The sequence below is a fragment of the Coregonus clupeaformis genome, chromosome 18 (genome assembly GCF_020615455.1).
Source record: "Coregonus clupeaformis isolate EN_2021a chromosome 18, ASM2061545v1, whole genome shotgun sequence".
Classification (NCBI taxonomy): domain Eukaryota; kingdom Metazoa; phylum Chordata; class Actinopteri; order Salmoniformes; family Salmonidae; genus Coregonus; species Coregonus clupeaformis.
This window is the reverse complement of record NC_059209.1, coordinates 57,200,203-57,224,418: the sequence shown is the minus strand read 5'-3', so window position 1 is coordinate 57,224,418 and position 24,216 is coordinate 57,200,203. Positions and strand designations below refer to the sequence as shown.

Genomic DNA, 24,216 nt, shown 5'->3' with positions numbered 1-24,216 from the left:
TGAAGGGTATTTTCTTTGCTTGACTGGCCCATTCTCCTCCCCCTCGGTTGTGCTGCTACAAGCTGTAAATAAAAAGACACACAATAAACATTTATTTCAAGTATACTGTATGACACAAAAAGCTCACTGAGATGATACACTGACTGTATGACAGATGTGTTTATAGGCCTTGTCATAAAAACAGAATGACATTTAGACACACACAGAGTGAGAGAGAGCAATGGAGTAGGAGGATGATGCGCTGAACTGACCGGATGATCTGGCTAACGTTAGCTAGCTACATGGTTGATACTGCAGCTAGTTAGCTAGCTAGCTAGCTTAGCCAGCTTATCTAGTGGCAACCTAATGTGATAGCTAGCTAGTTAGCTATTGCCACACACATCTGATTAATCTGTTCACTATTTATGCCAATGACAAGGTGGCTAGCTATCCAACAGGCAGAGATCACATGGGGAGCTAAAAACAGGAGATTGAACTTTGCTAGTTAGCTACCTAGGCATTTGATTTGCGCTCGCCCTCAAAACACAATTTCAACAGCAGAATTATATCAAAGAAATACTTATCATACTCCAGAAATATATACTATTACAAAGGCAGACAGCAATTAAAGTGTAACTTACCTCTGATCGCATCTGACTACGAACACACAAACAAAATTATCCTCAGGAGTGAAGACGTGCGCTTTACTTCAAGAGCCGTGGTGGAGATACAGGGTTTGACGGAAAACTTTGAGACCCAATGGACTTAAGATTTTGATGACAAGCTATTTTGAATACATTTCATTGGTCAAGGGGCCATGAAACATTCATAGAGACGTAAAGGGGAACCAATAGTATTGATTCATGTACAACAACAAAACAATCTCAAAATTTGGAGTTACAAGGTTTTCATCCGACAGCGATGATATAATAATATACATCTAAGTAACTGAAGTGATTTGGTCAAATGTAACCAAGTAAAAAGTAAGTTCCTTTCGAAATTACTTGAGTAAGCGTACAAGTACAGCCCACCGAGAGTAACTCAAAAAGTACAAGTTCAAAGGGCAGTGGGCTAGATTTGAACCCCTGCCAAATCTGGCATATGTGTTCCGGGGTCAGCAGCTGTAACTGCTGGACTACACAGGCACTGAGACAACCAATTATTTATCCCTGCCTTGAACATTTAATACAACAATTTATCTAAAACACTGATTTTCCCTAACATAAAATATGCCTAACCCCTACAAATATAAGAATTCACATGAGACGCGCCATAGCCTGCACGTAGCCTACATAGGCTACTTGAACTGACACCCAGTGGACCTGCAGTCTAAGTTATTGTATAGCCTACAAACACCGCTTCCAGCTGCCCCCTGGCGGTGATTCTAAATATTAAATATTCATTCAAATCCTCCTGTTGCAGGATTATTTTCCTCCTGCGACAAAAGGGGTCAAATTAAGATCTGACATATGTATCTGGCACACACCCTCCGTTCCCCACATCAATAACTTACAGTGCCTTCAGAAAGTATTCACACCCCTTGAATTTTTCCACATTTTGTTGTGTGACAAAGTGGGATTCAAATTCATTTAATTGTCATTTTCTGTCTACGATCTACACAAAATACTCTGTAACGTCAAAGTGGAAGAAAAATTCTAACATTTGTTAAAAATTCATGAAAAATAAAACACTAATATATCTTGATTAGATACTGTAATATATAACACCCTCAGTCAATACATGTTAGGATAATTCTGGAGTTATGAAGACTGTAAAGGAGTCCTATGTGGACCACACAGTTTGACAAGAAAGATGTGCATTATGACACCTCCAGCAAGGCAGACAACCCCAAATGGAGTATGGTATGAACGGTTTCATGTTTACATTTGTTTGTGTTCCAAATGGCTTGAGATCAAGATACATCACTGATATGTAACAGTCTTTTTTTATCACAATCCAATTAAACCGTACTAGTGCTCTCCTGGCTTGTTTCATGTTTGACTGCCAGGTTGATGGCCAGTTTGAGAGGATGTTGAAGGACTTCATTCCTCTGTCTGACTTGAAGACCCACCTGAAGCACAAGGCGAGCACCTGAATGGCATAGCTCTCTTCATCAGGGCCAGGCTGTCTTTCCAGCCCCTCACCAGTGGTACGTGGAGATCAGTGACACTGAATAATATGGTTGTCAAATCAAATCAAATCTTATTTGTCACATGTGCCGAATACAACAGGTGTAGACCTTACAGTGAAATGCTTACTTACAAGCCCTTAACTAACAATGCAGTTTTAAGAAAAATAAGTGTTAAGTAAATAATAGATAAGTATTTTTTTTAAACAATTTATCAAGAAAAATAGAAAAATTATTAAAGAGTAGTAAAATAACAGTAGCAAGGCTATATACAGGGTACAGAGTCAATGTGCGGGGGCACAGGTTAGTCAAGGTAATTGAGGTAATATGTACATGTAGGTAGAGGTAAAGTGACTACGCATAGATAATAAACAGAGAGTAGAAGCAGCGTAAAAGAGGGGGTTGGGGGGGAGGGGGACAATGCAAATAGTCCGGGTAGCCATTTGATTAGCTGTTCAGGAGTCTTATGGCTTGGGGGTAGAAGCTGTTAAGAAGCCTTTTGGACCTAGACTTCGCGCTCCGGTACTGCTTGCCGTGCGGTAGCAGAGAGAACAGTCAATTTTTAGGGCCTTCGTCTGACACCGCCTGGTATAGAGGTCCTGGATGGCAGGAAGCTTGGCCCCAGTGATGTACTGGGCCATGCGCACTACCCTCTGTAGTGCCTTGCGGTCTGAGGTCGAGCAGTTGCCATACCAGGCTGTGATGAAACCAGTCAGGATGCTCTCGGTGGTGTACCTGTAGAACCTTTTGAGGATCTGAGGACCCATTCCAAATATTTTCAGTCTCCTGAGGGGGAATAGGCTTTGTCGTGCCCTCTTCACAACTGTCTTGGTGTGTTTAGACCATGATAGTTTGTTGGTGATGTGGACACCAAGGAACTTGAAGCTCTCGACCTGCTCCACTACAGCCCTGTCGATGAGAATGAGGGCGTGCTCGGTCCTCCTTTTCCTGTAGTCCACAATCATCTCCTTTGTCTTGATCACGTTGAGGGAGAGGTTGTTATCCTGGCACCACACGGCCAGGTCTCTGACCTCCTCCCTATAGGCTGTCTCATCGTTGTCGGTGATCAGGCCTACCACTGTTGTGCCGTCGGCAAACTTAATGATGATGATTGGCCCCGTGTAGCTCAGTTGGTAGAGCATGGCGCTTGCAACGCCAGGGTTGTGGGTTCGTTTCCCACGGGGGGCCAGTATGAACAAATGTATGCACTCACTAACTGTAAGTCGCTCTGGATAAGAGCATCTGCTAAATTACTAAAATGTAATAATCTTTGGCAGCAATTACAGCTGTGAGTCTTTCTGGGTAAGTCTTTAAGAGCTTTGAAATTGGTGATAAAAAGATTGTGGGACCTGTTTTGTTAGACTTCAGTGCGGCTTTTGACATTATCGATCATAGTCTGCTGCTGGAAAAACGTTTGTGTTATGGCTTTACACCCCCTGCTATATTTTGGATAAAGAGTTACATGTCTAACAGAACACAGAGGGTGTTCTTTAATGGAAGCCTCTCCAACATAATCGAGGTAGAATCAGGAATTCCCCAGGGCAGCTGTCTAGGCCCCTTACTTGTATGCGGATGACTCAACACTATACACGTCAGCTACTACAGTGAGGGAAATCACTGCAACACTTAACAATGAGCTGCAGTCAGTTTCAGAATGGGTGGCAAGAAATAAGTTAGTTCTGGGACAAACTATTCACTAAACCCTAAACCTCAACTAAATATTGTAATGAATAATGTGGAAATTGAGCAAGTTGAGGACACTAAACTGCTTGGAGTAACCCTGGATTGTAAACTGTCATGGTCATAACATGTTGATAAAACAGTAGCTAAGATGGGGAGAGGTCTGTCCATAATAAAGCGTTGCTCTGCCTCCTTAACCTTAGGTGGTCCTCTGTAGCTCAATTGGTAGAGCATGGCGCTTGTAACGCCAGGGTAGTGGGTTCGATCCCTGGGACCACCCATACCTAAAAATGTATGCGCACATGACTGTAAGTCGCTTTGGATAAAAGCGTCTGCTAAATGGCATATTATTAACAACACTATCAACAAGGCACGTCCTACAGGCAATAGTTTTGTTGCACTTGGACTACTGTCCAGTTGTAAGGTCAGGTGCCACAAAGAGGGACTTAGGAAAATTACAATTGGCTCAGAAAAGGGCAGCACAGCTGGCCCTTAAATGTACACGGAGAGCTAACATTAATAATATGCATGTCAATCTCTCCTGGCTCAAAGTAGAGGAGAGATTGACTTCATCATTACTTGTTTTTGTAAGAAGTATTGACATGCTGAATGCACCGAGTTGTCTGTTTAAACTACTAACACAGCTCGGACACCCATGCATACCCCACAAGACATGCCACCAGAGGTCTCTTCACAATCCCAAAGTCCAGAACAGACTATGGGTGGCGTATAGTACTGCATAGAGCCATGGCTACATGGAACTCTATTCCACATCAGGTAACTGATAGATAAAAATACACCACACAGGCACAGACACATGCACACTACACACACGTACACATGGATTTTATAGATACAGTTGAAGAAGGCAGTTTACATACACCTTAACCAAATACATTTAAACTCAGTTTTTCACAATTCCTGACATTTAATCCTAGTAAAAATTCCCTGTCTTAGGTCAGTTAGGATCAACACTTTATTTTAAGAATGTGAAATGTCAGAATAATAGTAGAGAAAATGATTTATTTCAGCTTTTATTTATTTCATCACATTCCCAGTGGGTCAGAAGTTTACATACACTCAATTAGTATTTGGTAGCGTTGCCTTTAAATTGTTTAACTTGGGTCAAATGTTTTGGGTAGCCTTCCACAAGCTTCCCACAATAAGTTGGGTGAATTTTGGCCCATTCCTCCTGACAGAGCTGGTGTAACTGAGTCTGGTTTGTAGGCCTCCTTGCTCGCACACGCTTTCTCAGTTCTGCCCACAAATGTTCTGTAGTATTGAGGTCATGGCTTTGTGATGGCCACTCCAATACCTTGACTTTGTTGTCCTTAAGCCATTTTGCCACAACTTTGGAAGTATGCTTGGCGTGATTGTCCATTTGGAAGACCCATTTGCGACCAAGCTTTAACTTCCTGACTGATGTCTTGAGATGTTGCTTCAATTACATTTACATTTTAGTCATTTAGCAGACGCTCTTATCCAGAGTGACTTACAGTTAGTGAGTGCATACATTTTCCATACATAATTTCAATATATCCACATCATTTACCTTCCTCATGATGCCATCTATTTTGTGAAGTGCACCAGTCCCTCCTGCAGCAAAGCACCCCCACAGCATGATGCTGCCACCCCCGTGCTTCACGGTTGGGATGGTGTTCTTCGGCTTGCAAGCACCCCCTTTTTCCTCCAAACATAACGATGGTCATTATGGCCAAACAGTTCTATTTTTGTTTCATCAGACCAGAGGACATTTCTCCAAAAAGTACGATCTTTGTCCCCATGTGCAGTTGCAAACCGTAGTCTGGCTTTTTTATAGCGGTTTTGGAGCAGTGGCTTCTTCCTTGCTGAGTGGCTTTTCAGGTTATGTCGATATAGGACTTGTTTTACTGTGGATATAGATACTTTTCGCACCAAAGTACGTTCATCTCTCGGAGACAGAACGTGTCTCCTTCCTGAGCGGTATGATGGCTGCGTGGTCCCATGGTGTTTATACATGCGTACTATTGTTTGTACAGATGAACGTGGTACCTTTAGGCGTTTGGAAATTGCTCCCAAGGATGAACCAGACTTGTGGAGGTCAACAATTTTCTTTCTGAGGTCTTGGCTGATTTCTTTAGCTTTTCCCATGATGTCAAGCAAAGAGGCACTGAGTTTGAAGGTAGGCCTTGAAATACATCCACAGGTACACCTCCAATTGACTCAAATGATGTCAATTAGCCTATCAGAAGCTTCTAAAGCCATGACATCATTGTCTGGAATTTTCCAAGCTGTTTAAAGGCACTGTCAATTTAGTGTCTGTAAACTTCTGACCCACTGGAATTGTGATACAGTGAATTAAAAGTGATATAATCTGTCTGTAAACAATTGTTGGAAAAATTACTTGTGTCATGCACAAAGTAGATGTCCTAACCGACTTGCCAAAACTATACTTTGTTAACAAGAAATTTGTGGAGTGGTTGAAAAACATGTTTTAATGACTCTTCCGACTTCAACTGTATGTGGTAGCAGAGTAGTGGCCTGAATGCACACATTTAATGTGTTGTGAAAAGTATTATGAAATGTAATGTCATGTAATATTTTAAATTGTATATAACTGCCTTAATGTTGCTGGACTCCAGGAAGAGTAGCTGCTGCCTTGGCAGCATCTAATGGGGCTCCTTAATAAATACAAATACTCCACAATAATTAACTTTATGTCCTGATTACAAAGCGTTATGCCTGGGGCAAATCCAACACAATAGATCACTGAGTACCACTCTTCATATTTTTAAGCAGGTGGCTGCATCATGTTATAGGTATGCTAGGGAGTCTTTTAGGATAAAAATAAACGGAATAGAGCTAAGCACAGGCAAAATCCTAGAGGAAAACTTCCTTTAGTCTGCTTTCCAACAGACACTGGGAGACAAATTCACCTTTCACCAGGACAATAACATAAAACACAAGACCCAATATACACTGGAGTTGCTTACCAAGATGACATTGAATGTTCCTGAATGGCCTAGTTACAGTTTTGACTTAAATCGGCTTGAAAATCTATGGCAAGACTTGAAAATGGCTGTCTAGCCATGTTCAACAACCAACTTGACAGAGCTTAAAGAATTGTAGAAATAATAATGTGCAAATATTGTACAATCCAGGTGTGCAAAGCGCTTAAAGACTTACCCAGAAAGACTCACAGCTGTAATTGCTGCCATAGGTGATTCTAACATGTATTGACTTAGTGGTGTGAATACTTATGTAAATGAGATCTTTCTGTATTTCATTGTCAATAATTTTGCAAAAAATCACAAAAACATGTGGAATAAGTCCAGGGGTATGAATACTTTCTGAAGGCACTGTATATGGTTTGTATATAGTCTAGTGAGTGTGCGTAGGGTCAGTACAAGATAAGTCAGTGCAGAGAGTTTGGGTACACTCATAGAAAAAAGGGTTCCAAAAGTTTGCCGGACGGTAGCAAAGAGAACAGTCTATGGCTTGGGTAGCTGGAGTCTTTGGCAATTTTTCGGGCCTTCCTCTGACACCGCCTGATATAGAGGTCCTGGATGGCAGGGAGCTTGGCCACAGTGATGCACTGGGCTGTCCGCACTACCCCCTGTAGCGTTTTGCGGTCAAGGACGGTGCATTTGCCATACCAAGCAGTGATGCAGCCAGTCAAAATGCTCTTGATGGTGTAGTTGCAGAACCTTTTGAGGATCCGAGGGCCCATGCCAAATCTTTTCAGCCTCCTGAGGGGGAAGAGACGCTACCGTGCCCACTTCACGATTGTGTGGGTGTGTGTGGACCATGTTAAGTCCTTAGTGATGTGGACGCCAAGGAACTTGAAGGTCTCGATCTGCTCCACAACAACCCTGTCGATGTGAATGGGGGCGTGCTCTCCCCTCTTTCTCCTGTAGTCCACGATCAGCTCCTTGGTCTTACTGACGTTGAGGGAGAGGTTGTTGTCCTGGCACCACACTGCTAAGTCTATGACCTCCTGCCTGTAGGCTGAGTCATCGCCGTTGGTGATCCGGCCTACCACTGTCGTGTCGTCAGCAAACTTGATGATGGTGTTGGAGTCGCGCGTGGCCACGTAGTCTTGGGTGAACAGGGAGTACAGGAGGGGACTAAGCACACAAAGTCAAATGCAAGCACAAAGCTAATCTGATGAGTTCTCTATCATTTCTTCTCTAAGAGCTTTTTTAATTCTGAACACCATATGTAAAAGCACAAAAAATAGAGATTTATTTTAATCAAATTATCTTAGCATATTGCACAAAAACACTGAAACACAAACAAACCATAACAATGTTTTAGGGAAGTATCAAAACAAGATGTGCATGATTTAAAAGAGGGTATCTATCCCACATTAAAACAGATTTTGCCGCTTTAATCTGGCATTACATTGAAATGGGGGACACCATTATAGCCTTCTGCCATTCTTGTGGTTGAAGCAGTGAAGTACTCCAACCCCCAGATTATTAAAGAGACAGCACTCTCACTAAGTGGCCGTTTTAACTCAGAAGATCCATTGCAATCTATTGTCAAACAGAGGCAAATCCTTAATATCCAGATAGCTGCATAAACACTCACATTACTTACTGACACTATAGGAAGCTGAGAGACAAAGTCCATGAAATCCACAAAGTGGTGTGACATTAGACAGCCCTACAGGGGGTCTAGTAAATTATTACATTTTAAAATGGATTAACCCTAACAAACGATTTTGCATCCACAAATATGTTCCCCAAAATGGGTTCGATAAACAATGGACTAATCCCATCACATGGGGAAAACAAGAAAATGAGGTCAACCCAGCTCAATTCAGTCATGGACACCACAATGCTCCAATTAAAATTACAAACTGCAAATGAAGTGCCACTTTTGATTTCACGGGAACTTCTCATAGACTATAAATACCGGAGCCACACCAGATCATCTAAAGGTCATCCAAGCCACAGAGTTGGTCAGTTACATGGAATGTCAATTGAAGGTTCCAGCATGGACAGGTTCCTACATCTGGTGTATTGTCCTCAAGCAAGGAAAAGGTTACACTTCAGAAAGAGCACTATGACTCTATATGTAATTGTGACAGCAGCAATGGTACCAGAAAAATATCCCACAGACTTATTAGGACATTCAAATTTAGCTTCTAGGAACGGAAGGGGTATTATAAACATAGCCACATTTTCACATTGACTGTTTAATGTTAATCATTGTTTAATTGTTTTCCAAAAGCGCTAACAACATACTCTAAATGAGACAAAAAAACTGTATTATTCTAAATGGGGGACAGAAATACTTTTCACCGATTTCATGTGAACTATAGATAAGCAATTAGAAACTTTGGCATAGCCCTTTCCTGCAGTCAAATGACCAAATTGCCCCTCTGGTGGCCTCATGGGTGGAATGTTATTAATATTTTTCATAATTTCATAATTAATAAACATTCTTTATTTTTTAACGCTGGTGTTTCTATGTCAAATGGTTTTGTTATATTTCAGTCTTCTGTGATTTATATAAAGTCTCATATTGAGATGCAAACTCAAAATGGAATAGATTTCAACTCTATATCTGACATGGTACTGGTGTCTTATTTTTTTAAGCCCATAACCATGTATGTGAGGTGTATACTTTTGTTTCAAAGTAGATTTGTTTAAGTCTACCAAGAAACACTCTGTGTGACCCTGATTTAGCCCACTGCAGTAAAACGTTAAGACGTAGCGCTACTTAATGAGGTGTGAGGACGGTGGCCTCTTTAAAAGCAGATTTGCTTAAGCTTTTCCCAGCAGCAGTCCTGTGCTTGGATAGCATACGGTGTCTTGTCAGGTCAGATAGGCGAAGCCTTGGTCAAAATGGCATCCTACTCATACTACTTTGCAGACTATTTTTCACTCCCTCAGGCAAAATTGAAATCATTAAGCCCCAGTAGCATGTACACTATTATTACAATACGTGATCTAACAACCCATGACATAACATAACTTTTTAAACAGTAATGGTCATTCAGAAGTGTGTTTAAAGCTGTCTTTGAGCAGCCAAACCCAGACTTGAATGGTCCATCCATGGTCCAGTGGTTGAATACATGAGGAGTTTAATCGAGTTCACTGACAGCATATTGGGGGGATTGTCATGTATTTTCAGCAGACTTGCCTTTTTCCCGGTATGGAAGATTTCCTATGACAAACAACAGCGATGGTGCCATCTGCTCCAGTGTCCAGAGTGATATCCCACAGCCACGAGTTACTATGTGTTGCTGTGCGAAACGACACTCCTTTCTTTACAATCGCTCTGTGAATGAAGACAAGAAAAATGTATAAGACAAATACAGTAGACTCTAAATTGTACACCTAGCAGTAAGTCCATCTCCACTGGACCTAGCTAGTATGATGTTGGCCTCCCATAGCTTGTGGCCATGAACTTATTCATTCCTAAGCCCTTCGGTCAATCAAAGTCCACTTTGCTCATAGCAAATCCTTATAATTTAAGAGGCTTGAGCAAACCCCAGAGGATAGGTTTCAATAGCCGGAGGAAAAATGCATTTTGAGTGTTTAGTATTCCTCATATACTATGGGCATCTTTGGTCCTGTCACGTACACAAATTATTCATAGTGTACTAATGGCTTGTTGGCCTGCTGGCCTCTCAATTGTAAATGATAAGCTTTATCTAATGCAGCTGAACACAGAGTACAACACCAGGGAGCTGAATGCTAATTGAAAACATCACCCTGCAATTAATGGCTAGTGTTAAAGGTCCTACCGGGGAGTTAGGGTAGCGTATGAGTGGAGGGAGGTCAGATATATACATGAAAACATCCATAGTGTTGCACAGGAGAGGCATCCCACTTTCCATCCTCTGCCACTGTACATGATAACAACACTGCACTCATATATCTCTTGTCTCTCTTTAGAGCCACTCAAAGCATTTTTCAAATACATTTCTTCCAGCTTAATGTTCTATAAAAATGGAGCACCACCAAGTTGTTTCTTCATAAAAATATTCCCAATAGTGCGGAACAACATCTGTGTAGTATTGTCATGTGCATGCATGTCATGTGTAGCCTAATGCTGCTTAATGGTTTATCCCAGACTCTTTCAGATATAGATTCTGGCAGTAAAACAACGGTGAGCACATTATGTGTCTCTGGGGGGAGGTAACCTACGATATGAGCATCCATCTGATCCTCTCTACTTCCCCTCCTGTGGGACATTCAAGGTCATATAGACAGATGCTACACTCATGGTACTGCCATGCGTATGTACTCATCCCATTTAAAAACGCATTTGTTTGAGTTACTGTTATTTGCCTATGTGTGTGGTTGTGGGTGTTTTGTAAGTGTGTTAGAACATCTGCACATACAGCTCTTCCAAGATGTAATCAGGAGTACTGGTTTGAAGGCTCAAGGGAGCACTAATCTTGGCATGGAGGTTGCTGAAATCGTCCTGTGATGCTGCCACATGGCACACTGAAATGACCCAATGCCTTTGGCTCTTCCTCTGTCTCCTTCTCCCTCTCTCTCTCCCTCTCTCTGTCAACATGAGGGGACATACTTGTGGCACGTGTGAGACAGGGACTCAGACATTTCGGCAAGATTTCACTGATCCTGCCATGTTACTGCTACAATCTCTATCCGACAAAGTGCTAACAATACTTACTAGACTGGCAAAGGAAAGTTTGACAATCACAGGAGAATTACACATCCCCAAAGGGGCTGGATGGATGCAAATCAGGAAATATCTTTGGATAATCTAAAAAGAGTTGCAAGCAGCAGAAATGTCAATTCCGGGCAGTACAGTAGTACAGGCTGAAGGTGGAGTAACCAACACAGTGCTCAATGCCCTGTGAAGTGTGTGTGTGTGTGTGTGTGTGTGTGTGTGTGTGTGTGTGTGTGTGTGTGTGTGTGTGTGTGTGTGTGTGTGTGTGTGTGTGTGTGTGTGTGTGTGTGAAGGTGACCTGCCTCTCTCTGTACTGTCCATCCATTAGAGTAAGTGGCACAGAGGGGACAGGGAGGGGCCCTCACTTTATTTTTCGCTACAAGCAGCAGGTTCCCAGGGGGAAGCAGGAGCAAATACACAGGAGACTGACAGGCTCTGAGGGGAAAGGGGAGAAGGGGAGTGAAGCTGCAGCCTCTGATTAACAGGGGGACAGGGACTGTGAGTGGGGGTGGAGGTGACTGGGTAGAAGGGGACATGCCTGTCCCCATTCATCTCTCCTGACCACAACAACACTCCTGGAGCCAGAATGACTGGTAACCTTGAGGGCTCTACAACCTCTCGGATAAAGGTATAGTAATACACTAACAGTACCAGGAGATGTTATAAAAGCTATAACATCCTGCCTCCACATGAACTTCCATTAGTTTAGCAGTTACTATAGGGGCAGGTCACGGCATAATCCTAATTCTGACTCATAAGGATTTGCTGGGGTCATAGTGGTAGGGCAGAACAATGCTATTATTTGCCATCAATGAATTGGCATCTATAATGAAAAAAGATGTAACCCTGATGACACGCTTCTTGTAATAAGTAATGAGAAAATATCTGAGAACAGTTCATCTGGTAATGGCATTCTAAATATACCAACTCATGCTAGTGCTGCTCCTGGTGGTGTAGGGTTTACCTAATCAAAACTAACTGTTACAAGAGGACCTATCTGCCTTTTCTCCCCCAAGCCCTCTGGGATCTAAGGGGGAAACCCATGGGGATGAGGGGGAGGAGGGATTTTTCTTAACAGTGGTTCAGAGCAGGAACCATAGCAGTCAGTGGCTGTGCTTAGGCACCGCTGACTGTAGAGGCAGGAGGAGGAGGAGGAGGAGGAGGAGGAGGTATCGAGGCACCAGGGCAGGGAAGATGGATTGGCCCAGAGACTGGAGCTGACAGTGTGTGAGAAAAGCAGCTCTCAGGTGCTGCACCTGCCACCCATCTCACTTCTCTCCAGGCGAGGTTAGAGTGGCGGACTAACGCTGTGTATTTTGCATACCGATGCCCCACCACCTGACCACCCCCTCCCCACACTGCCACAGGAAGCCATGGCCTCTCTCACTTCTGTCACACACACTCATGGCAGCCCCTGGCCCGCTCCAGTCAGCAACCCCATCCCTTGTGCTTGTTTGCTCTTCTCTCTAAGCCTTATTTATTTTAGGCATAACTGAGCAAGTGAATAATGGCAGACCCTAAAAATCAAGCAAACAGTCTTAAATGTAGATTAGCCTGACTTTAAATCACCATATTAGTGTATTTGCTGTTATATTAAAATACCATTTGTGGACAAGTACCACTCTTGTTGTTAAAATTCCAATAAAACAATCATTCAATGTAAAGTGAATGATTGTATGGATGATTGTATGAAGATGAAAAATATTTCCACTGATAATAAAGGGAAAACCAGCCAAGTCATGGGCCCAGATTATAAAGCGAAAACCAGCCACATCTCGGACACCAAAGCCTTGCTCCCGGACAAGCTAAACACCTTCTTCGTCAGCTTCTTAGAAAGCATAGTGCCGCAGATGCAGGCCACCGCCGCTCATGAGGACTGAGCTCTCATTCTCCGTGGCCGACATGAGTAAGACATTTAAACGTGTTAACCCTCGCAGAGCATGTGCAGACCAGCTGGCTGGAGCGTTTACGGACATATTCAATCTCTCCCTATCCCAGTCTGTTGTTCCCCCTTGCTTCAAGATGTCCACAATTGTTCCTGTACCCAAGAATACGAAGGACACTGAACTAAATGACTATCGCCCCGTGACATTCACTTTTGTCATCATGAAGTGCTTTGAGAGGCTGGTTAAGGACCATATCACCGCCACCTTACCCGGCACCCTAGACCCATTACAATTTGCATACTGCCCCAACATATCCATGGATGACGCAATTGCCATCACCCTGCACACTGCCCTATCCCATCTGGACAAGAGGAATACCTATGTAAGAATGCTGTTCAACAACAACTGCTACCGGGTGCCGATGACGTGGACGTCTATTAAGGCAGGCCCCCGCACCTCTCTGATTCAGAGGGGTTAAATGCAGAAGATACATTTCCCTTCCCTTCATCAACTACGGCTCAGCCTTCAACACCATAGTGCCCTCCAAGATTATTTCTAAGCTCGGGGCCCTGGGTCTGGACCACACCCTGTTCAACTGGGTCCGGACTTCCTGACGGGCCGACACCAGGTGGTGAAAATAGGCAACAATACCTCCGCTACGCTGATCCTCAACAGGGGGGCCCCACAAGGGTGCGTGCTCAGCCCCCTCCTGCACTCCCTGTTCACCCATGACTGCGTGGCCACGTACATCTCCAACTCAATCATCAAGTTTGCAGACGAACAACAACAACGAGACAGCCTACAAGCGATACTGGAGTGCCAAGTCTAGTTCCAAAAGGCTCCTTAACAGCTTCTACCCCCAAGCCATAAGACTGCTGAACAATTAATGAAATGGCCACCCGGACTATTTGCATTGACCCCCTAACCCCCCTTTGTTTTTACACTGCTGCTACTCACTGTTTATTATCTATGCATAGTCACTTTACCCCTACCTCGACTAACCTGTACCCCCGCACATTGACTCGGTACCGGTACCCCCTGTATATAGCCTCGTTATTGTTATTCTATTGTGTTACTTTTATATTTTTTACTTTTATTTTATGTAGTAAATATTTAATTTTCTTAAAACTGCATTGTTGGTTAAGGGCTTGTAAGTAAGCATTTCACGGTAAGGTCTACACCTGTTGTATTCGGCGCATGTAACAAATACAATTTTATTTGATTTGAATTGCATTAGCCTACTATATTCCAATATTTTCATCATTCAGTTGATCATAACTAAGGTGAGTTTTCCTCTCTCTGTGCTTTTTCTAGGTCCAATGGCTGTTTCCTCTTCTCCTTACTCAGCTACCACCAACTCCTCCACGTTCTTCTCAACACCAGTTTCAATCAATATAACCTTGTCACGCCCTGGCTCTGGGGACTCTTATATGTTGAGCCAGGGTGTTAGTTTATATGTATAGTGTCTATGTTTCGTTTTCTATGTGTTCTTTTCTAGATCGTGTGTTTCTGTGTTGGCCGGGGTGGTTCCCAATCGGAGGCAGCTGTGTCTTGTTGTCTCTGATTGGGAACCATACTTAGGCAGCCTGTTGTGCACTTGTCATTTGTGGGATCTTGTTCCGTGTAGGTTTGTGTTTTATGACCGAGGACTTCACGTTTCGTTTTGTTGTTTTGTTGTTGTAGTGTGCAAAGTACGCATTAAAAGATGTACGCATATCACGCTGCGCCTTGGTCTACTTATTACGACGATGGTGACAAACCTACTGTTTTCTAGAAATCAGGCATTTTTTTCAGGTTAGGGCTCATTTAATTTCTGTGATGTCAGACCATGGTCTTGTCATTAAATCTGGGGGACCTTTGTCTAGTTCCCTGTAATTTCCAAGGATTTCACTGAGGACCATGTCAGGACATTTTTAGGACGTTCTCAGGACTTTCATTCGACTAGTCCTTAGGACGTTGCATGATGGTCCCAAGGTAACGTTCTCTGGGGGACCTTTGTGTTGTTCCCTGTAAGTTCCCAGGACGTCCCTGAGGCCCATGTCCTTTTTAGGACGTTCTCAGGATTTTCATTTTACTAGTCCTTAGGACATTTCATAATGGTCCCAAGAGAACGTTCTCTGGGGGACCTTTTTACATTTCCCGTTTTGACCCCGGGATGTTTTTAGGACGTTCTTGGGACATTGTGTCATTGTCCCCTGGTGGATTTGTCTAGTTCCCGGTTTGTCCCTGGGATGTCCCAGAGGACGTTTTTAGACATTCTAGCGATGGATGTTGTATTATAGTCCCCTGAAGGTCCCCTGAACGTTCTTCGGACGTTGTGTCATGGTCCCCTGGAGGGTTTTGTCACGTGACGGTCCCAAGTGTCCCAAACCATTATAAGTAAATTATCTGGGTTATGGGGGTTTTAAGGTAAGTGGTTCACTAAAATAGTGTAAAAATCATTAATCAATGACTACAGTTGACATGATCACTTACTACTGACTTTTCAATATGACCCCACCTGGGATTTGAACTCACAATCTCTGGATTTGGGGTATGCTGATCTTTCTGCTGCGCCACAAAGTCTCCAGACATTCATTACCTATGATTAATCTCTGCACTTAGCAAAAGAGTGCCATCTGCACTGCTATTTTAGTTAGTAGTAAATCTGACAATTCTCTTATTGATTTCATTTAAAGTACTTATTTCAGCAATTTGAGTTTGGGTTTTCAGTATAGTTGTCTAATGTTGGTGGGGCATATTATTCTGTTTTAATGTTACTCCTGAATCACTACAATAAATCTAATCGTTTTTCTTCAGTGTATTTTTCACAGAGCTGGGATTTACTTTGAAGTGCAAAGTGTAGGATATGCCTACAGGTGAAATCAGTCATTGATTCAGACATAGTGGTGTAACAGGAAGATTGAGTTCAAATCTCAGGTGAGGACATGTTGAATAATAATTACTGTATGAATAAACATACACAATGTAATCCTGTACGTCAAAGAGTGTCAAATATTTAAGTTGAAAACACTATGTTAAAAACACTGTTTGTGTGTGTGTGGATGTCCCTAGCATTGCCAAAAGACAAAGAGCTGTGACTGGATCAGTGTTTCACCAATCAGGGCCTTGATGGGCTTGGCAACAGTAAAAAAGGATGATGTGTAATGAACCTACGGTGCACATCCCTTTTTTTTGCGACCATCAGGTGACGTCCCCGGGACAGAGCGGGAACTAGACAAAAACCTCCAGGGAAGCATGACACAACATCCCAAGAAAGTCCTAAAAAAGTCCTTGGGGACGTACCCGGGACAAATCGGGAACTAGACAAAGCCACCAGGAGATCATAACATAACGTCCCAAGAAAGTCCTAAAAACGTCCTCGGGGACATCTTCGGGACCTACCAGGAACTAGACAAAACCTCCAGGGGACCATGACACAACGTCCTGATGACTTCAGGCGACCATTTCGTGACGTCCTGGGGACGTCCTTACAACTCATTATTATTGTTTGCAGGGCAGGACTAAATACACAGCAAATGGGATGAAAAAGTCATGCTTGTCACTTGGATGGCAAACCTTATTGGTTTTATCCTTGAGGCTGTCTGTGATTTAAACAAATGTTATCAGAGAGAATTGAATTAACTACAAATGGTGTTTGATCAGATATCATCACAATTTAATAATTTAATCGTTGCCTAAAAACTGAGGCTGTGATCTGGGGTTTTGCTAACTCAATCTTTACACTAGCCAACTAATGGTGCACAGACTAAACACATTTTCTACAGCAATATGATTCCCCCTCATGTAATTTACCATGCAGCAAATGGAGGTGATGGCACTACATTGTCAATATGAGCAGTAATAAATCTGTAATAGGGAATGAAACCTGCAAAAACTATCTAATGGAAATCTAATGAAACTATCAGGTGTGGTTTAACCATGTTATCACACTCTGACTGGATCTCTGGTCCCCTTGTCACTAGCGATCACCACCACTGGGCTCATTATGTTGACGACTGAGCGTTAAGCCTGACTTAATGGGACACTTGAACAGTGATAAAACAGCCAGACAGCTGCTGAAGCCCAGACCAGAAGAGACACACAGGACCCCTTAATTAACTGGCTGCATGTTGGTGAAGACGAGGGCTAGAACACCGGCTGTGTGTGTGGGCAGGGAGGTGAACAGTACACAGATACTGTACATACACACAGATGTACTCCTCTGTTATGAGAGGCAAGGTAATAAGACTTCTTGAGGAGAGGAGATCCTGCCATCGATCCTCTTCCTTTGCTCTCCTTGTTATTATTTTATCGCCATTGACACCATGATGCAGAGCGACTGAGGAGAGACTGTGAGTGAGAGGCAATTTCAAATGGATTTAAAGAAACAGTGATTAAGATACATGGGCACTGGGGTGACAAAGAAAGAGAGCCCAGGGAAAAGGCTTAGATTCCAACACATGGGTGGAACAGGAAGAGAGAGGTGGCTGTTAACTTGATTTAAATCAATCGCATTCACATAAGTTGCCACAGACCAGGAGTGAGAACACATGCATTGGACATGGAAAAAGAAAAGAGAAAGAAATAGCTAGACGTAGTAGAGACAGATTCTAGTACTTTATCGAAATAACTTAAAAACATGAAAACATTTACATTACTAAGACACACAGCAATAACTATGGGATGAGAAGCTACTGTATAGCTTGTTGGCAGTGAGAAATCTCAGCTAAAGCATTAAATCAGAACAGTGCATGTTCCTGCCAGTGTGCTCTGGGACCTATTGAGGCTGAGGGAGAGATCAGCTCCTCCAGCTACACCTTCCATCTCCACTTAATTTGATATTCTCAAAAGAGGAGGTGAGGTGCATCCATGCAACGCTCACCACTGACTGACTTAATATTGGTCTCCTCCAGGTACCATTCCCATTTGGGTATACGAATGGCTGAACGAAGGTTATGTTGAATAATGCATTCCGGTTGTCCTGCTTTTTGGGCCATCCCCTTTTCAGCCTAATGAATCCCACCGACAGAACAGACAAAGCCCCTGTGACTGTGGCACCTGTTTGTGCAGAGTTTACCTTTCAACTTCGGGGGAATAAGATCTCTAGGGAAGAGATGTACAGTAAAAAAAAGTGGCAATATGCGATACATTTCTTCCTGATACCATCAAATGGATGACAGAATACATGCATGCCAAATAAATAATTGTGGCATATAGAGAAAATGGATTCTGGAAGCCCAGACAGGGCCGTCATTCACCACATACAGTAGTTTGTAGGAAATATAGTAGCAGTAGAAAAAGTATTATCTCTACCTGTCTATGTTGACGGCAACCCTTGAAGAAGATACAGCTACAGTGGGGAGAACAAGTATTTGATACACTGCCGATTTTGCAGGTTTTCCTACTTACAAAGCATGTAGAGTTCTGTAATTTTTATCATAGGTACACTTCAACTGTGAGAGACGGAATCTAAAACAAAAATCCAGAAAATCACATTGTATGATTTTTAAGTAATTAATTTGCCTTTTATTGCATGACATAAGTATTTGATATATCAGAAAAGAAGAACTTAATATTTGGTACAGAAACCTTTGTTTGCAATTACAGAGATCATACGTTTCCTGTAGGTCTTGACCAGGTTTGCACACACGGCAGCAGGGATTTTGGCCCACTCCTCCATACAGACCTTCTCCAGATCCTTCAGGTTTCGGGGCTGTCGCTGGGCAATACGGACTTTCAGCTCCCTCCAAAGATTTTCTATTGGGTTCAGGTCTGGAGACTGGCTAGGCCACTCCAGGACCTTGAGATGCTTCTTACGGAGCCACTCCTTAGTTGCCCTGGCTGTGTGTTTCGGGTCGTTGTCATGCTGGAAGACCCAGTGACGACCCATCTTCAATGCTCTTACTGAGGGAAGGAGGTTGTTGGCCAAGATCTCGCGATACATGTCCCCATCCATCCTCCCCTCAATACGGTGCAGTCGTCCTGTCCCCTTTGCAGAAAAGCATCCCCAAAGAATGATGTTTCCACCTCCATGCTTCACGGTTGGGATGGTGTTCTTGGGGTTGTACTCATCCTTCTTCTTCCTCCAAACACGGCGAGTGGAGTTTAGACCAAAAAGCTCTATTTTTGTCTCATCAGACCACATTACCTTCTCCCATTCCTCCTCTGGATCATCCAGATGGTCATTGGCAAACTTCAGACGGGCCTGGACGTGCGCTGGCTTGAGCAGGGGGACCTTGCGTGCGCTGCAGGATTTTAATCCATGACGGCGTAGTGTGTTACTAATGGTTTTCTTTAAGACTGTGGTCCCAGCTCTCTTCAGGTCATTGACCAGGTCCTGCCGTGTAGTTCTGGGCTGATCCCTCACCTTCCTCATGATCATTGATGCCCCACGAGGTGAGATCTTTCATGGAGCCCCAGGCCGAGGGTGATTGACCGTCATCTTGAACTTCTTCCATTTTCTAATAATTGCGCCAACAGTTGTTGCCTTCTCACCAAGCTGCTTGCCTATTGTCCTGTAGCCCATTCCAGCCTTGTGCAGGTCTACAATTTTATCCCTGATGTCCTTACACAGCTCTTTGGTCTTGGCCATTGTGGAGAGGTTGGAGTCTGTTTGATTGAGTGTGTGGACAGGTGTCTTTTATACAGGTAACGAGTTCAAACAGGTGCAGTTAATACAGGTAATGAGTGGAGAATAGGAGGGTTTCTTAAAGAAAAACTAACAGGTCTGTGAGAGCCGGAATTCTTACAGGTTGGTAGGTGATCAAATACTTATGTCATGCAATACAATGCAAATAAATTACTTAAAAAATCATACAATGTGATTTTCTGGATTTTTGTTTTAGATTCCGTCTCTCACAGTTGAAGTGTACCTATGATAAAAATGACAGACCTCTACATGCTTTGTAAGTAGGAAAACCTGCAAAATCGGCAGTGTATCAAATCCTTGTTCTCCCCACTGTAACTGCCAAAATAAAGGAAACGCCAACATAAAGTTTCTTTATAAGGCATTGGGCCACCATGAGCTGCAAGAACAGCTTCAATGTGCCTTGGCATAGATTCTACAAGTGTCTGGAACTCTGTTGAAGGGGCGTCTCAGGCGCCGCTCTAGAATCTCCCATAAGTGTTAAATTGGGTTGAGATCTGGTGACTGAGACACACACACACACAAACCCACATACACACACACACACCCTTTAACCTCCATATAATCCTGTTGGCTGAGCCCTAATTGATGTGCTCTTGATGTGCTCTTGATGTGTCACCTCCGGCCGCATGACAAATGGACCAAGACAATGCACAAGGACCAGTCAGCCCTTCCCCCTTCAAGGGGTCAAATTGTATCTCTCTCTCTACAGTATCCAGAGGACTGACTATTAAATGTGTGATAGAATAACACTATTGCAGCCACGTTTGGTATTTATCTAAAACTTGTCCTCTGAATAGAACTCTGGCGCTATCTATATGGATATATGATCTCTGTGGTTACTTGTAGTTGTTCAGAGTGAGCTCTGACGACACTGTATGCAATTGTCCTACCCAGCCCACCCCCTAACATCATCACACATAGATGTGACCCCCTTCCTAGAGGATGTTTTCTGGTTTGATCTGATTGGATATCTTAGTTTTACTACCTTTGGTTTGGTTTGTGGATTGGTCCAAAATTGTTTTAGAATACAAACAAGTCAGATCTGGTATAATCCAGTGGTCTCATAGACTAGACATAACATAGTAAACATAAATCCAGGACACTCAAATTAGTATGATGTGTTACGTTTGGTATTGTTACATAAGATAGAAGGTTACTTAAGGCAAAAATGAAAGGAGGGTGGTTGGTCGCGAACATCTAGTAACCCAAACAGAAGAAACTTGAATTGTTGCATCTCGTTATTGGCAATTTCCTAAATTAGCCATGGATGGAGATAGGAATTTGGACTTGCGGTTTTACTTAATTCTCCATACTGGCCAATGATTATAAAGGCAATTCTGATCCAACCATTAATTCCTACATTGTGCCCGTGGCCTGAGAGGATGGAAGTTCAATATGTGACTAGATGTAGAAGGCTAATGTTAACTAGCTAATGTTGCCCATGAATGTAAGTTAGGCTAGCGAGCAAGCATTTTAGCCAGGTAGCCTAGGACAACAAAAAATAATAGCGTGTACTGTATGACAGAGTGATAGACTGTTTCGTCAACATTAAAGAGAGGAGGATGGCATTGGCATTTTTTGCAAGTAGGGTGAGTCAACATGTTTTTCTACTTGTACGAACGCGCGTGCACACACACACGCGTAAACAGAAATAACAACCATGGACAGCCACATCATATTTAGCTTATGTTGATTGGACTAAACTGTTTTTGGTATCTTTTAGTTGTCACTGTGTTAGACTAAGCAGAGGTGATTTGATTATGTTAAAATGTTGAAGTTGAAATGGTGCTGGAGTAGTGGAGGCAGCTCCTGTTATCTTTGCGACTTGCGGTAACTGTCTGTGGTTCTTAATCAATAGTTGTTTAGTGGTCCGAAAATTTCGGAAACATTAACTTGCTTGACCATGCTGTAGGTCATGTAACTGTCTGTTATATGCAATATGTGTCGTAGACTTCACCGGACAGATGTTGCTATCCGGTTTTGCAATAAAACCAAGGTGTGGTTGAATTTATTCTGCCACTGTCTCTGCCTTTAGGCCTATATATCACGGTCGCAAGGCATTTGAATGAACAGCAAACAACACAATTATCACAACAAATATGCGGGGGGATGGTTTGGCTTGGCTTCCCCAGTGATTTTACCCATGCACCACTACTGCAGGTGAGGTATATATACAGTTGAATTCGGAAGTTTACATACACTTAGGTTGGAGTCATTAAAACTAGTTTTTCAACCACTCCACAAATTTCTTGTTAACAAACTATCGTTTTGGCAAGTCGGTTAGGACATCTACTTTGTGCATGACAAAAGTAATTTGTCCAACAATTGTTTACAGACAGATTATTTCACTCATAATTCACTGTATCACAATTCCAGTGAGTCAGAAGTTTACATACACTAAGTTGACTGTGCCTTTAAACAGCTTGGAAAATTCAGCCAAGACCTCAGAAAAAAACATTGTAGACCTCCACAAGTCTGGTTCTTCCTTGGGAGCAATTTCCAAACACCTGAAGGTACCACGTTCATCTGTACAAACAATAATATGCAAGTATAAACACCATGGGACCACGCAGCCGTCATACCGCTCAGGAAGGAGACGCATTCTGTCTCCTAGACATGAACGTACTTTGGTGCAAAAAGTGCAAATCAATCCCAGAACAACAGCAAAGGACCTTGTGAAGATGCTGGAGGAAACAGGTACAAAAGTATCTATATCCACAGTAAAATTAGTTCTATATCGACATAACCTGAAAGGCTGCTCAGCAAGGAAGAAGCCACTGCTCCAAAACCGCCATAAAAAAGCAAGACTACGTTTTGCAACTGCACATGGGGACAAAGATCGTACTTTTTGGAGAAATGTCCTCTGGTCTGATGAAACAAAAATAGAACTCTGGGGGTGCTTTGCTGCAGGAGGGACTGGTGCACTTCACAAAATAGATGGCATCATGAGGAAGGAAAATGATGTGGATATATTGAAGCAACACCTCAAGACATCAGTCAGGAAGTTAAAGCTTGGTTGCAAATGGGTCTTCCAAATGGACAATGACCCCAAGCATACTTCCAAAGTTGTGGCAAAATGGCTTAAGGACAACAAAGTCAAGGTATTGGAGTGGCCGTCACAAAACCCTGACCTCAATCCTATAGAACATTTGTGGACAGAACTGAAAAGGCGTGTGTGAGCAAGGAGGCCTACAAACCTGACTCAGTTAGGAGGAATGGGCCAAAATCCACCCAACTTATTTTGGGAAGCTTGTGGAAGGCTACCCGAAACGTTTGACCCAAGTTAAACAATTTAAAGGCAATGCTACCAAATACTAATTGAGTGTATGTAAACTTCTGACCCATAGGGAATGTGATGAAAGAAATAAAAGGTGAAATTAATCATTCTCTCTACTATTATTCTGACATTTCATATTCTTAAAATAAAGTGGTGATCCTAACTGACCTAAAACAGGGAATTTTTACTAGGATTAAATGTCAGGAATTGTGAAAAACTGAGTTTAAATATATTTGGCTAAGGTGTATGTAAACTTCAGACTTCAACTCTATATACACATTTGTATATATACAATATTACCCGATTAAGGATTAACAGCAGTAACTGGGATCCCGTGACTGTCCCGGGATCACTCTTCACATATCCCGAAAAAATTTATTGACAAGACCTGGGAAATTACAACATTTCTCTCCAATGTCGCACTAATACAATTCCACAAAATACACAACATGTGCAGCAGCAGATTGGCAAAAAAATTTAATAGCACATTATCCAAACAGGTGGTCGCATGGAAGCAGATGTCCTAACGTATTTACTTCACACAAAGTCACCATAAATTCAAAGCACACGCATAATTGATACTGCCGGACTGCACACGAGACCCGAATGTAGTTTAGAGTTCTCATCAGAATTGAACATTCGATCCTGGTCAGACTCAAGCCTGGTGAACTGAAGCCCGAGCCCAGGCCTGGTCTGACATCACAGAAATTAAATAAGCCCGAACCCGAAAAAAAGCCAGAATGAGTGAGGAGATGAGGAAACAGCCATTGGGCCTAGAAAAAGCGAACAGAGAGGAAAATTCACCTTAGTTATGATCAACTGAATGATGAACATATTGGAATAAAGTAGCTAATACAATTGAAGGCATGTATCAAATTCTTGCTTACACTGAAACTCCCAAAGTATGCAACCCTTATACTAATTTAAAGCAATAGTCGCTTGATGACTGTATGGGAAGTTGAAATAGCTCTGAATATCATTACTCTCCACTAGCAAAGAC

General features: G+C 42.6%; 1 protein-coding gene across 1 annotated transcript in view; it reads right to left on the bottom strand.

Moving 5' to 3' along the window:
* LOC121551262 (transmembrane protein 132D-like) overlaps nucleotides 1-24,216 on the bottom strand; it is a 67,068-nt gene that overhangs the window by 30,319 nt on the left and 12,533 nt on the right. The window contains exon 3 of the mRNA XM_041863831.2: nucleotides 9,920-10,057. Within this exon, the coding sequence (XP_041719765.1) occupies nucleotides 9,920-10,057 (138 nt within the window). The remainder of the gene's footprint in view (nucleotides 1-9,919; nucleotides 10,058-24,216) is intronic.